Source organism: Citrus clementina, unplaced genomic scaffold (genome assembly GCF_000493195.1).
Source record: "Citrus clementina cultivar Clemenules unplaced genomic scaffold, Citrus_clementina_v1.0 scaffold_1, whole genome shotgun sequence".
NCBI classification, from domain to species: domain Eukaryota; kingdom Viridiplantae; phylum Streptophyta; class Magnoliopsida; order Sapindales; family Rutaceae; genus Citrus; species Citrus x clementina.
In genome coordinates, this window is record NW_006263303.1 from 5,515,645 (window position 1) to 5,527,133 (window position 11,489).

At 35.5% G+C, this 11,489-nt stretch overlaps 1 protein-coding gene across 1 annotated transcript; it reads right to left on the reverse strand.

Annotated features, from left to right (window-relative positions):
* Positions 1-3,269: 3,269 nt before the first annotated feature.
* Positions 3,270-7,104, reverse strand: LOC18055840 (probable sulfate transporter 3.5). Its single transcript, XM_006451040.2, has 12 exons — positions 6,763-7,104; positions 6,401-6,608; positions 6,117-6,288; positions 5,898-5,963; positions 5,486-5,599; positions 5,084-5,200; positions 4,862-4,988; positions 4,294-4,580; positions 4,002-4,192; positions 3,836-3,918; positions 3,687-3,763; positions 3,270-3,594 (listed from the first exon to the last, which is right to left on the reverse strand). Exons 1-12 carry the CDS (start codon positions 7,055-7,057, stop codon positions 3,421-3,423), a joined length of 1,911 nt encoding a protein of 636 aa, XP_006451103.1. The 5' UTR covers positions 7,058-7,104; the 3' UTR covers positions 3,270-3,420.
* Positions 7,105-11,489: the final 4,385 nt, after the last annotated feature.

An 11,489-nucleotide genomic window follows, 5' to 3' on the forward strand; every position in this document is an offset into this window, starting at 1 on the left:
ACATACAATTTAACACAGAGCAAAACCAAAACGATACTAACAGAATACAAAGTGCATAACAAACTTTGCTGAGCTGTCACTCTTAACTTCTAACTGCTATGCTGACTGGATATCAAATCACATGTGCCAAACATGTAGTTTCTTTGTATGCTTGATGAGCTTCCTTAACAGCCTAGAACTGGAGGCATTCTCCGAATTTCCTAATCACTAGAAAATAGTTTGTTAACTCTTAAGAGTGAACAGAGTGAGAGGCAACCAATCAAGTCAATTCTACATCATTTGCATTCACAATACTCATACAATTTTTAACTGCATCAACCATTCAAGACTTTACAAAATTCATTTTGTGTAACACACAACCAGCAGGTGATTTTATTGATATGGTTTCAAGTTCCTTCGCTATAATAAAATTTAAAATTTATAGTGTACCTAGGGATGGCAACCAAACCCGGACCCGGATCGGACCCGGATTGAACCCGGCAAATCCGGTCCGGGTTCAACCCGCACCGGAATAATTTGTATCCGGAATCCGGATAAGTTTTTGACAACCCGCATATTTCCGGGTCCGGATCCGGTTTCAAGTGAGCCCGCAAATCCGAAACCCGGACCCGGATATAATTTATTTTAATATTAATTTTTATCGTTAAATCCGTAAATATAAATAGAAAAATTTTAAAAAATAAAATAAAATTGAACCCTAGAATCTAGATCTCTCTCGTTCGTCGTTCTTCCTTTCTCGAAATTTCTTCTTCAACTATACTGAACTCTACTGTAAATCTGTAATTTCTCCTTTCAATCTCTCAAGTCTCATCCGTAATCCGTTCCTCTCTCAATCTCTCTCACCCGTGAACCGTGACTCGTTCCTCAGTCCTCACTTAATCTCTCTCACTCTCTCTTCAACTCTCCTGTAATCTCTTCTTCAAATCAGATCAGATCCTTCGCGGCGTGGCCTGTCATCACCTTCACGGTGAGGCTTTGTTCGTTTCATCACTCATCAGCATCACTCGTCTCATCTCTCACTCTGTCGCGGCCAGCAAAAAGGGTTGAAATCCACCTCAGTCGCGGCTGTTCTGTGTTCATCAGCATATACTTCAGCTGCCGCTGTGAATATTTGTGAGTCTCGGGCCTCTCGGCTTTTCTCTTTACAATTTATGCTCTATTACACTTTGATTTTCCCTCTTTGCAATTTTCGTGTTGTTATGCTTTGAGTTGAGCTTGTATTGCTTCGGCACAATGTGATTTTCCCTCAGACATGGTTTTCTTTGTATATGAGAGCACTTGACTAATTATAAGCTTTTTGTTTTTCTGAATTATTTGCCTCTTTTTGTTCTTTGTTTTTCTGGCACAAGGAGACGTTTTTGGTTTGAGTTTGCATTGTTGGTTTTGTGCATTAAGAGTTGGAGTGTTGGACATTTGAGGGCTGATGATGTTTTGTTTTGTTTTGAGTGATGGATTTCCGAAAGTGTATAAAACTGAAGGGCTTGCTGGGTATTGTTACCTGAATACTTGATCTTAACTTTTTCCTTCTCAATTATGTTTATTTAAAAGTCCATGTTTTATTGCAATTTCTACAGGGGACTTTTTCCACTTTGGTGCTGTAATCTTCCATGTAATGTTACTGCTTGACTGCGTTCTTGAAACATTTATTTGCTTGTATTGCTAGTATCCTGACTGATTAATTTCTTAAGACAGTTTCTAGTGGTTGTAGCATTTTTAACATTCTATTCTGCTTGATATGTCTAGCATAGTTGGCTAGTTGACATTGGTAAATTCTGAAAGTACAATTTTCTCATTGTTATGTAATGGGCTTTCGTTGGTTATTGCACAACCATAATGATTTCCATCAGATTAGCAGTGTAAAAGCTCAAACGAGATTAATGTCATAACATGACTTTAACCATTCTGCTGCTATACATTGATAATGGTCCTATATCTTTCTACAACTGTGATACTTCTAGGGTTGTCGTTTCATTTAGTTATAGTTTCAGCCCATGTGATGTTTGCATCTTCCATTGCTATATCATAGTGACAATATATTTTGCTAACTTAATTTGTTTTGATTTGCTGCAGTCCTACAATTTTCTGGAGTACCAAAAGCTTTAGAGGTATAATGTCTTATTTGCTGCAGCCTGCAGTCCTACGATTTTCTTGAATTCATGATTTATAATGTGGCTGGAAATTTGAGCACTAGTGGGCAGTGGCTGGAAATTTGAGCTTTAAATTGTAGAATTATGTTATGGATTGTATTTGTGGATGTTTATTACTTTAAAACTTTGAATTTTAGATTTTATATTGTGTATTTGTGTTGTATTTGTTTTAGAACCTGGATGTGTTATATGTTCTGTTATTTTGCTCTGTGTCCAGTAAATTTTGATGAACCAAAGTTAAACAATTTGGTTCTAGTGGTCTGGTGGTTCTGGATGTGTTTATATGTTCTGTTTTTTTGCCCCGTGTCCAGCAAATTTTGATGAACCAAAGTTAAACAATTTGGTTCTAGTAGTCTGGTGATGTGTTATATGTTTTGTTTTTTTGCCTTTTATCCATCAAATTTTATTGAACCATTCTAGGAAGAATTTTGTAATGTGTTGTTGGGGAAAACATTAAAACATTAAACCACCATCCCCTGTGCCTTGTTAAAGTAAGCTATATGGTCTCTCAAAAAAAAAAAAAAAAAAGCAATCCGGGTTGACCCGGACCGGACCCGGATTTAAAAAATTCGGGTTTAATGTAGGTCCGGTTATAAGAATTTTGTGTCTGGGTCCGGATCCGGAACAGCCAAACCCGGACCCGGACCCGGAAATTGCCATCCCTAAGTGTACCTTTCTAAAAAGAAAAAAAAAATTACCATTCTTCTTGACGAATATTATTGAGAAGATCGAATGAAGTTTTAATCTTGCTTGTGAGTTGTGACCTCGTACTCTCCAAAACGAACAACGGTGTGAGTGTCAAGCCGTCTAGACTCTAGAGTGAGCGAGTGGCAACCCTACATCTCACATTAAAAAATAAAAGCTAGTAAACGGATAAGATGTTGCTATATAGCACATCAAAGCGTTTGAAAGGATGATCTGACGTAATAGGTTTCATGATTTATATATTTTCCAAAGATCAGCTATTTTTGGAGCTTGTACTTGGTGGAGAAAATAATTATCTACACTATATATAGGTTTCATGTCACAAAAATTATGGTATTTTATTCATTGTTGCTGGCTAACAAGCCAAAATTTACTAATTTCATATTTTCTCTTTGAAAAAAGAGAAAATCACGTTGCATGAGATTTAGAGTTAAATTTTGATAAGGCTGTCCCATTAACTAATGGAACTAGGCCTTGGTCTCAACCTATCCCCCAAAGTATCCTCGTCAAATTCTTGATTATTATCACACACCAAAATTTACAAATATTTAGTCCAACTACTTGTCTTTCAAGCAGAAATGTCCGACAAGTCGTTCTGGTGTTTCTCCTTTTGAAGTGAAAACCGACATGCATCAATTGCATCTTCAATTGACAAGAAAACCGAATCCTTCCCAATGACGTCGATGAACTTTGACAGTATCATTTTATCCATAACCCCAATCCTGGGATTTATTAATTTCATCTGCAAAAAAATAGTTATCAACTCAGTTTTTTTTTTTTAATTGCTTCAATAAAATTAGCAAAGATTGATGCCACTTAATTATTAGAGGTTACCTTAATAGATTTTGCTTCCAAAATTCTGAGTATTTCTCTAAATGCGGCAATTCCTGTCATGTCTATTGTTGAAACTCCTACGCATAATAATAAAATCATATGAGCCAATTGAATTACTCTATAAATAAAAACTAACAGTCACATTCTACCTGACAAATCTAGTAAAACATGCTCAATAACATCCGGCTTGGAATTTGATAAGACCTGTTCATCTCGGATCCATCTCAAAACCCTATTTACAATTCATTTGCTTTAGATTTTGCTCAAAATATTCATTTTCACATTGGAAGGATTGAAAAAAAAAAAAATTAGTACCTTTCTCTAATGTAATTGCAATTTGCAAAGTAAATAGGGGAACCAAGTTGCAGAATTAGGATTCCTGGGAACCCTTGTGCATGCTGATACTGCTCTGTATCCAGGTACAGATTCGAGTCTGAGATTTTTCCAAGCTTGCAAGTAGCAGGCCTTGCCACATATATAAGCGTCCGAAGTAAAGCAAGCCCCACCTGTATTAACAACAGAGAATTTAATATCGAAACTAATTAAAAATATGTAATTTTTGTTTCATATGAATTATATAATATCGAAACTAATTAAAAATTCTTACGGAGAGCATGAGGCCAATGTCCATGCTTATGAAGGCGACCCCAAGGAAAGCTGCCATGCAAATGCTAAAATCTAGCTTATCAACTTTGAAGAGGAGAATAGCCTCTTCATAGTTAATAAGCCCGAACATGGCGGACATGATGATGGCTGATAGAGCTACAAGAGGTGTGTAACTGAAGAGAGGAGCCAAGAACAAGAGTACAAGCATCATGCAAAATGACATTACAACATTTGACATGGCAGTTTTGCACCCTGCATTGAAATTCACAGCAGTCTTTGAAAATGGCCCTGTCAACAGGAGGGGTGAAAAAAGGACATTATTCATCTTTTTTTATAGATTTATTTTACAGGAAAAAGAATAATAACACTCTGTGGTTCGGTGAAATAGTCACGAAGATCATATACGAACCCCTTTTGAGATATACATGTCACAAATTTTGTGGGTATATATGACAAACACAAAAAGGGGTTTGTGCGACTATTTTTCAAAATAATGGAGTCTTTAATATTATTTCATCAAATTACGAGAGTGTTACTGTACTTTTCCTAAAATATATAATATGTATTACCAGTTGTTAAGTAGCATGAAGTGAAAGATCCAACTATGTTCATGAGACCAAAAGCTATCATCTCTTTGTTCCCATCAATTTGTTCATTTTGCATTATTGCAAAGCTCCTTGCTATTGCTATGCCTTCCTGGAGGATTAGCCAGTATAATTGTTTGATCAGATTTTAACACTTTATCAGTAAAACAAATGAGGAAAAAATAGTGTGCAAGGACGCTTTTTTACAGCTAAAGCTATAAGGGCTGTAATGATTCCAGCTTTGACAGTGACTGTGAGATATTCAGATTTAAAGTTCAAGTAGCCAATGGAAGGAGGATTTATTCCTTTTCTCAAGTCACCCACCTGAAACAAAAATTAGATTTAGTGATGGAAATTAAGATGTTTGACATTAAAATACAATAATTATATTAATGATAATCATTTTCAGGTGTAGATGTCCGTATTTTTTAAAATGTGAATACGCTAAATATACCATATGATATATTATTTAATTGAATAAAAAATAATAAGAACATTAATACATCCATATGATGTATATAATGAATCCATATTTCAAAAGATGAGGACATGAGAATGACTGGTATCAATGATTCTTGAATGACTCGCAATTTAAAAAATGGCACTTACAATTTGTATTCCATGTTTCTCCGCATGGGCGAAATAAGCAAAAAGACAGCCGACTACAACAGTGACCATGGGAGCCATTGCTGATACCCAAAATAGCTTTGGCTTTCTGTTTTTCTGAAAATTGTCAATTTCGGAAAAAAGATTAAAATTGGTGAAAGTCTCAAGCTATTATAATCAATTTTGTCTGACCAAGCAGATTTGATCTGGATAAATTGGATGACGCCATAAATATTTACTCCTTATCATTTGATTCATACAAAAACGGAATAATAATCTATAGAGAAATAAATTACACATTAAATTCAGACGTAATATTTGCTAAAACCGCAGTCTTATACGGATAATTTTTCTTTTTGTTGAAATGATATTTTTAATGATTTTGCGAGTCATGCGGCGAGGAAAATTAACTCACCAGGTACCTAGTGAATTGGAGGAAAATGAGGAAGCTTATACCTATAACAGCGCTCTCCCACCTCCACTGCAAATAAAAAAAAAAAAAAAAAAACTTTAGATTCCACTTCTTCTATAGTAATGGGGACTTTGACTTCAATTTATTGTATTTATTTATTTATTATAAGTTCAAAAAAAGAGTAAAATTTTGATACAGTATGCTTTTGTGATGATTATAGACCTCTTTTCGATTGCTGAAGACTGCATGCAAGACGGAAACGACGTCAGTTTTAGTAGTAAAATGTTTCAATCCGAACAGGCCCTTCAGTTGTTGCAAGCATATTATTATAGCAGTGCCTCCCATGAAACCAGTGATCGTGGAATGTGACAAAAAATCTACCAAAATTCCAAGCCTTCACCCAAAAATGAAAGAAAAAGAACCAAATTAAAACCTGAAAAATTAATAACAATTTGATACTTTTGCCGAGAAGATTCATTAACAATTGATTAGTAATTAGTAATGACCTTAGAAAACCTAAAGCTGTCTGGAAAATGCCTGTGAAAAAGGTAGCCGTGAAAACCAAGTGAAGGTACAATGTTGGATCCTTTTTGGGTGGCACTTTTTGTCCAATCGTGTCGGCTATTAGCAGCGAGCATGCTGCTACCGTTCCCACTGCTAGATGCTTTGAGCTCCCGAATACGGCATATACAAGTGGTGGAACAAAGCTCGAATCTACAAATTAACAAAACAAAAATTATCATTCAATTCAATGGTCAAAATAATATATGATCAATTAAAAAAAATCCAATGCTTCAGGGGCTTGGCCAGTGATATTTTTTTTAAAAAAAGCTGGCCACCTGTGTTCGGGTCCAGAATGGTTTCTTACAGAGGCCGATGATCGGAGGAATGCTGGCAAGCTTGGCATAGCTGATACCCTGAGGGATGGCGAGGCTGGTAATGGTGATCCCGGCGAGGACATCGTACCTGAGTAATTTTAGATTGTAATTAGGTATCCACTCAAAGAACGGAATGAAATATTGCAAGGCTTTGATGGCTCTATGTTTTTCGTTTCGAAATTGCTTAAAAGGGTCATCGGGGAACAGGGTTTCTTTGCATTTAGATTTCAGCTTCGTCGAAAAACTCTTAGGGCCCGAGAAATTCACAGAAAGGCTCTCCGCCATTGGCCTTGGAAGGCAAAAGAGAAAGTGAGAGAATTCGGGGGATTTAATTCAGGAAGAATTGTGAATGTTTATATAGAAGCATAGTTAGTGGAAGGTGATGTAGAATGACAAGGATTAGATAAGGGGAAAATTTGACGTGTAATTAAGATTAAAGATTTTTATTTAAAAAAAAAAAGAAAAAGAAAACTGAAAACTTTTTCAAATTATATATTCTGAAAAGGATATTTTAGCACGTACAAGTTGTGATTATCCATATATGCTGCTGCTTGCAGTATTTTTCGAGTTGTATACATGGATAAACCGGAAAAACAGCCGCTCGCTGCGGATTTTTAGGGTCAGTTCTGTCATGATCATTTATTTTCCAACATTATAGAAAAAAGCAAAGTAGATCCGTCGAATATCATAAGTATATATTATATATACGCAATGAGCCAAGGCATCAAAATTATAGTTCCAAAACCGAGATGAATCATGAATGATCTTGCAACATATACATACTATATCAATAATTAAATGTTTAAAGTTAGTATATAATGAGATTTGCTTCCCAGCCGAAGTGAAGATTATTATATTTTAAAAGTAATATCACACATACAAATGGGGTTCTTCAACGGATATGGCGGCAGTCTTAAGATTCATATTATGATTCTAAAGATAGTTTTGAATATAAGTCAAAAAGAAAACTAGATTATTTGATTTGTAAATGATAAGAATTATTGCCATTATGACATTAAAATACGGTATACAAGTTTGTGGGAAATTTCTAAATATACTATATACGCTGAATATAATTATTAATTTCCTTTTATATCATCCAAATTCTTTAATGAATGAGGTGTTTGATTTTGATTTAATTCAAAAGAGTGAATATTTATTTTCCTTCCACGTTTAAGCAATTGCGTGTTGGACATGGATAGAGGCAAGTGGGGAGATATGTGCGGTAAAAACAGAATTAAATTTGTATGTGAATTATCAAAGCATGGGCGCTTAATCCGACATTTTTTTAAATCTTCTTTAAAAGCATGGCTTCTTCTTTATTTTTATTAATATATCCCAATTATATTAATGTAACATCGCTAGAAAAAAGTGATTTTCTATGAAAATATAGAAGGTCTGTTGTCTCCTGCTAAATGCCAACTGCTGTCCAAAGCCATCACAGCCACTTGGGACATTCATAACTTGACGTAAGGAATGGGGAAATTTATAAAATAATCATAAAATTTTTCCTATTTTCACAATTAATCTTCTAAACTTTTTTTTATCAACATTAGTCAAATACAAGTTTTTCTCTCCAAATTATTCTTGTTCACAAACCAAAAACAACTTTCTTTCTCCCCTTTTATCTAACCAAATGCAACTTTGCACTCTTGAATCATCACCGGCGACTGCAAAAGGCAACGGTAAATGCCGACGGTGAACGGTAAAAGTGAAATCCGATCATAATCCATCCGGATTCAACACCAATCGGCATCACTGAGTGGTATGAGTTATTTTCTGAACTTGCGAGAGAGTCTCAGTGCTGTTGCTTGCTGCGAGTTGGAGAAATTTTCGTGGGACAATATGCTTTTCGTGCGACAGGCACCATGTCGTACCAAGAGGCAGATAAATCCCACCACGATTTTTTTAAAATCTTTAAATTATGACTTCAATTCATAAATGTTACGATCAATCTTGTCCATCCGTCGTCGCATATAATCATTAAACTGCTTTGTCCTTGACTATTACAAAAAAAATGAAGTAAAACTTTATAATAACAGTAAAAAATCATGATTTATATATGAAGAAAAGAATTTATTTATAACATCGGAATCACGTGCGTCATCAGAGTTTTATGTCTGCTCCTGATGGTCATCTACAGGCACCTCATCCTCAGAAGTCTCATGACGCTGCTCGGGTGTTGGGCTTGGTATGTTGTCATACTCGTCTGATTGCCTTGTAACGGACGGTGGGGTGTTGATTGAGGGTTGGTGCTGTATAAAGTAGCATTTAAAATAAGGAAATGAAAAGTCAAAAATTTCAATTAAATAAATAATAATACTTATAGGATACCGACCTTATGAACCCAGCCTGGAATATGTGGCATGTAATCCTTCACAATGAGCCAATATTTTTTGCTACTCTCCTTTTCATTCGGCTCAAGGGTTTGTAAAAGTAAAACGTCCCCTTGCCATGAATTCAACCCAAAATGATAAGTATACAGAACTTGAATTTAGTAATGTTAAAAAAAGAACCAATATATATTACTTATAAGACGAGATTCATCATTGAAGAACGAATAAACTTCAGCAAAATAGATTTTCGAATAAGTCATGGGCTTCCATTGCACAATGCGAGGAATCTTCTTCTTCATTTTCACGATCCATGCTGACGGCAAACCTCCGATCGCTTCGTAAATCCAAGCTTGCAACAACCAAAATGAAAAAGCTATTAAAACAACTATCAAATATTTAATATTACAAAACTTATTAATAAACAAAAAAAAACAATGCACTTGAACCCTGGATGTAAAGCCGTAAACATTGTATTTTTTAATTTTATGATCTGGGTTTTCCAACCGAGTTGTCCTAAATTTCTCATCTTTCTCTTACAGTGCATTGTCAAGACTCTTGTATATCATTTCCCACGACAAACGACCCCATGGACGATTGTGAAAGTACTCTATATCATCTACTTCGTTAAGTCATGAGAAATTGATTTGACAATGACTTTTTCTTCCATTTAGAACTCTGTCCGCAAAATAAAAGAGCGCAATCTTTAATGCGTCAATGTCGTCCATTGCCTCGAATTTCAACTTCTCAAATAATGCATCAAATTGCTTAAGATTGATGTTGCGTAGCAAACCATCAAAATACGTATTCAGTAGCCTATGCACCGTTTTCTTATTTATTAGTGCAGTATCTACACCATAGGAAAGTCCAGTAATCAGACACCATTCTGCAATTGACAAGCGTATCAAATGCTCACCAATTTGAAACCATAACTGATCCGCTGTCTTCTTCATGGACCACTTGCCTAAGCAAAACATTGTGCAAAATTACACCACTAAATGAAAAGTTTCGACACTCTAAGAAATGTCCAAATATGTCTTTCTTGAACAGATGCAACTGCCACTTTGTTAATTTTCGCTCGATGGCTTTTACGACCGTAGATAAGTTACAATGCTCGAAATTCGACCCGGGAAGTGATCGGCATAAGCAAAATACATCCTGCTTAGTTTGTTTTTCGATACTTCTGATTTCGCCATGTATCTGTAATATTTATAACATTATCACATTGCATTTAAAAAAAAAATTGACTTCACGGCAAAAAAAAAAGACCACTGTAATTTGGTGCGACAGGCTGCCGCGCCTGTCGCTCTCGCGCCATCGCTCCTGTCGCTCATGCAAGGCACGCGCAACATCGCGCCAGCCACATGCTGAAATCACAATTTTCCCTCCTCCACCCCAAGGCAATTTTTTCACCATGCACCACACCAATAACTTCACCCATGCACTCAACATCACAAACTCCTTCAATCTTCACTCACCATCACAAACACAACACAAAAAACACATCATAGAACAAGAATAGGAAATAGAAATTTAGGGTTTTTAACCTAACCTTTAATTTCAACTCTTGACCGGATTTAAGTAAGTGTTGGCTGCCGAGAATGACTCCGGGAAGCCACCGGCAACAAGTGAACAAGTTGGGAGTGAATTCGGCGGGGAGAGAGAGAGAGAGAGAGAGAGAGAGAGAGAGAGGAAGGAGAGGAAGGAGAGGAAGGAGAGGGAGAGTTATGGGAGGGGTATTTTCGGTACTAGGAATGATTATTGACTAATGTTGATAGGAAAAAGTTGAGGGGTTAGTTGTGAAAATAACAAATTTTTTTAGGTTATTTGTGTAAATTTCCCCAAGGAAAGTCGAGCTTGGAGTTTAATACTTGAGCTTTGTCTAACCAAACATATTTGAGACGTGGACAAACTCTTGAAAATAACTTTTCATATGGATAAGTAACAAGTGTAGTTATATATTTAGGAACTTATGTTTTTACAAATATAAAATAATGACTTTAATATAAATATGAGGCATTAGATTAGAGCGAAGCCTTAGACAATGACTCAAGTTGTCTAGAGGTTGGGCTGTTCTCTAAACTACTTTAGGCTCTTATTGTATTATATTTATTCTCATATGATTGATTGAAATTCATCTAATAATAATTAAGTATACAACGTAAGTACCACACTTTTACAAAACATGACCTTAACAATTCTTTTTTTTTTTTGTGGTTAATTTTAATTATGTTTTATGCAGGGGGAGTGGCTTTATTACATCGAGGGGTAAACTTTTTGGGTCTCCACAAAATAGAATAACACGTCTCTCTTCTTATTTCGAAATAATTTACCATAAAAATTATATTAATATATACCACAAGCCGCCGCTCATTTCAACTTTT

Excerpts from the sequence above, each read along its gene's own strand:
- LOC18055840 (XM_006451040.2), bottom strand. The coding sequence starts at position 7,057 with ATGGCGGAGAGCCTTTCTGTGAATTTCTCGGGCCCTAAGAGTTTTTCG. Across the intron at positions 4,989-5,083 it reads CAGCCCTTATAGCTTTAGCT|GAAGGCATAGCAATAGCAAG; the intron begins GTAAAAAAGCGT and ends CTAATCCTCCAG. Across the intron at positions 3,919-4,001 it reads TGCAATTACATTAGAGAAAG|GGTTTTGAGATGGATCCGAG; the intron begins GTACTAATTTTT and ends AATTGTAAATAG.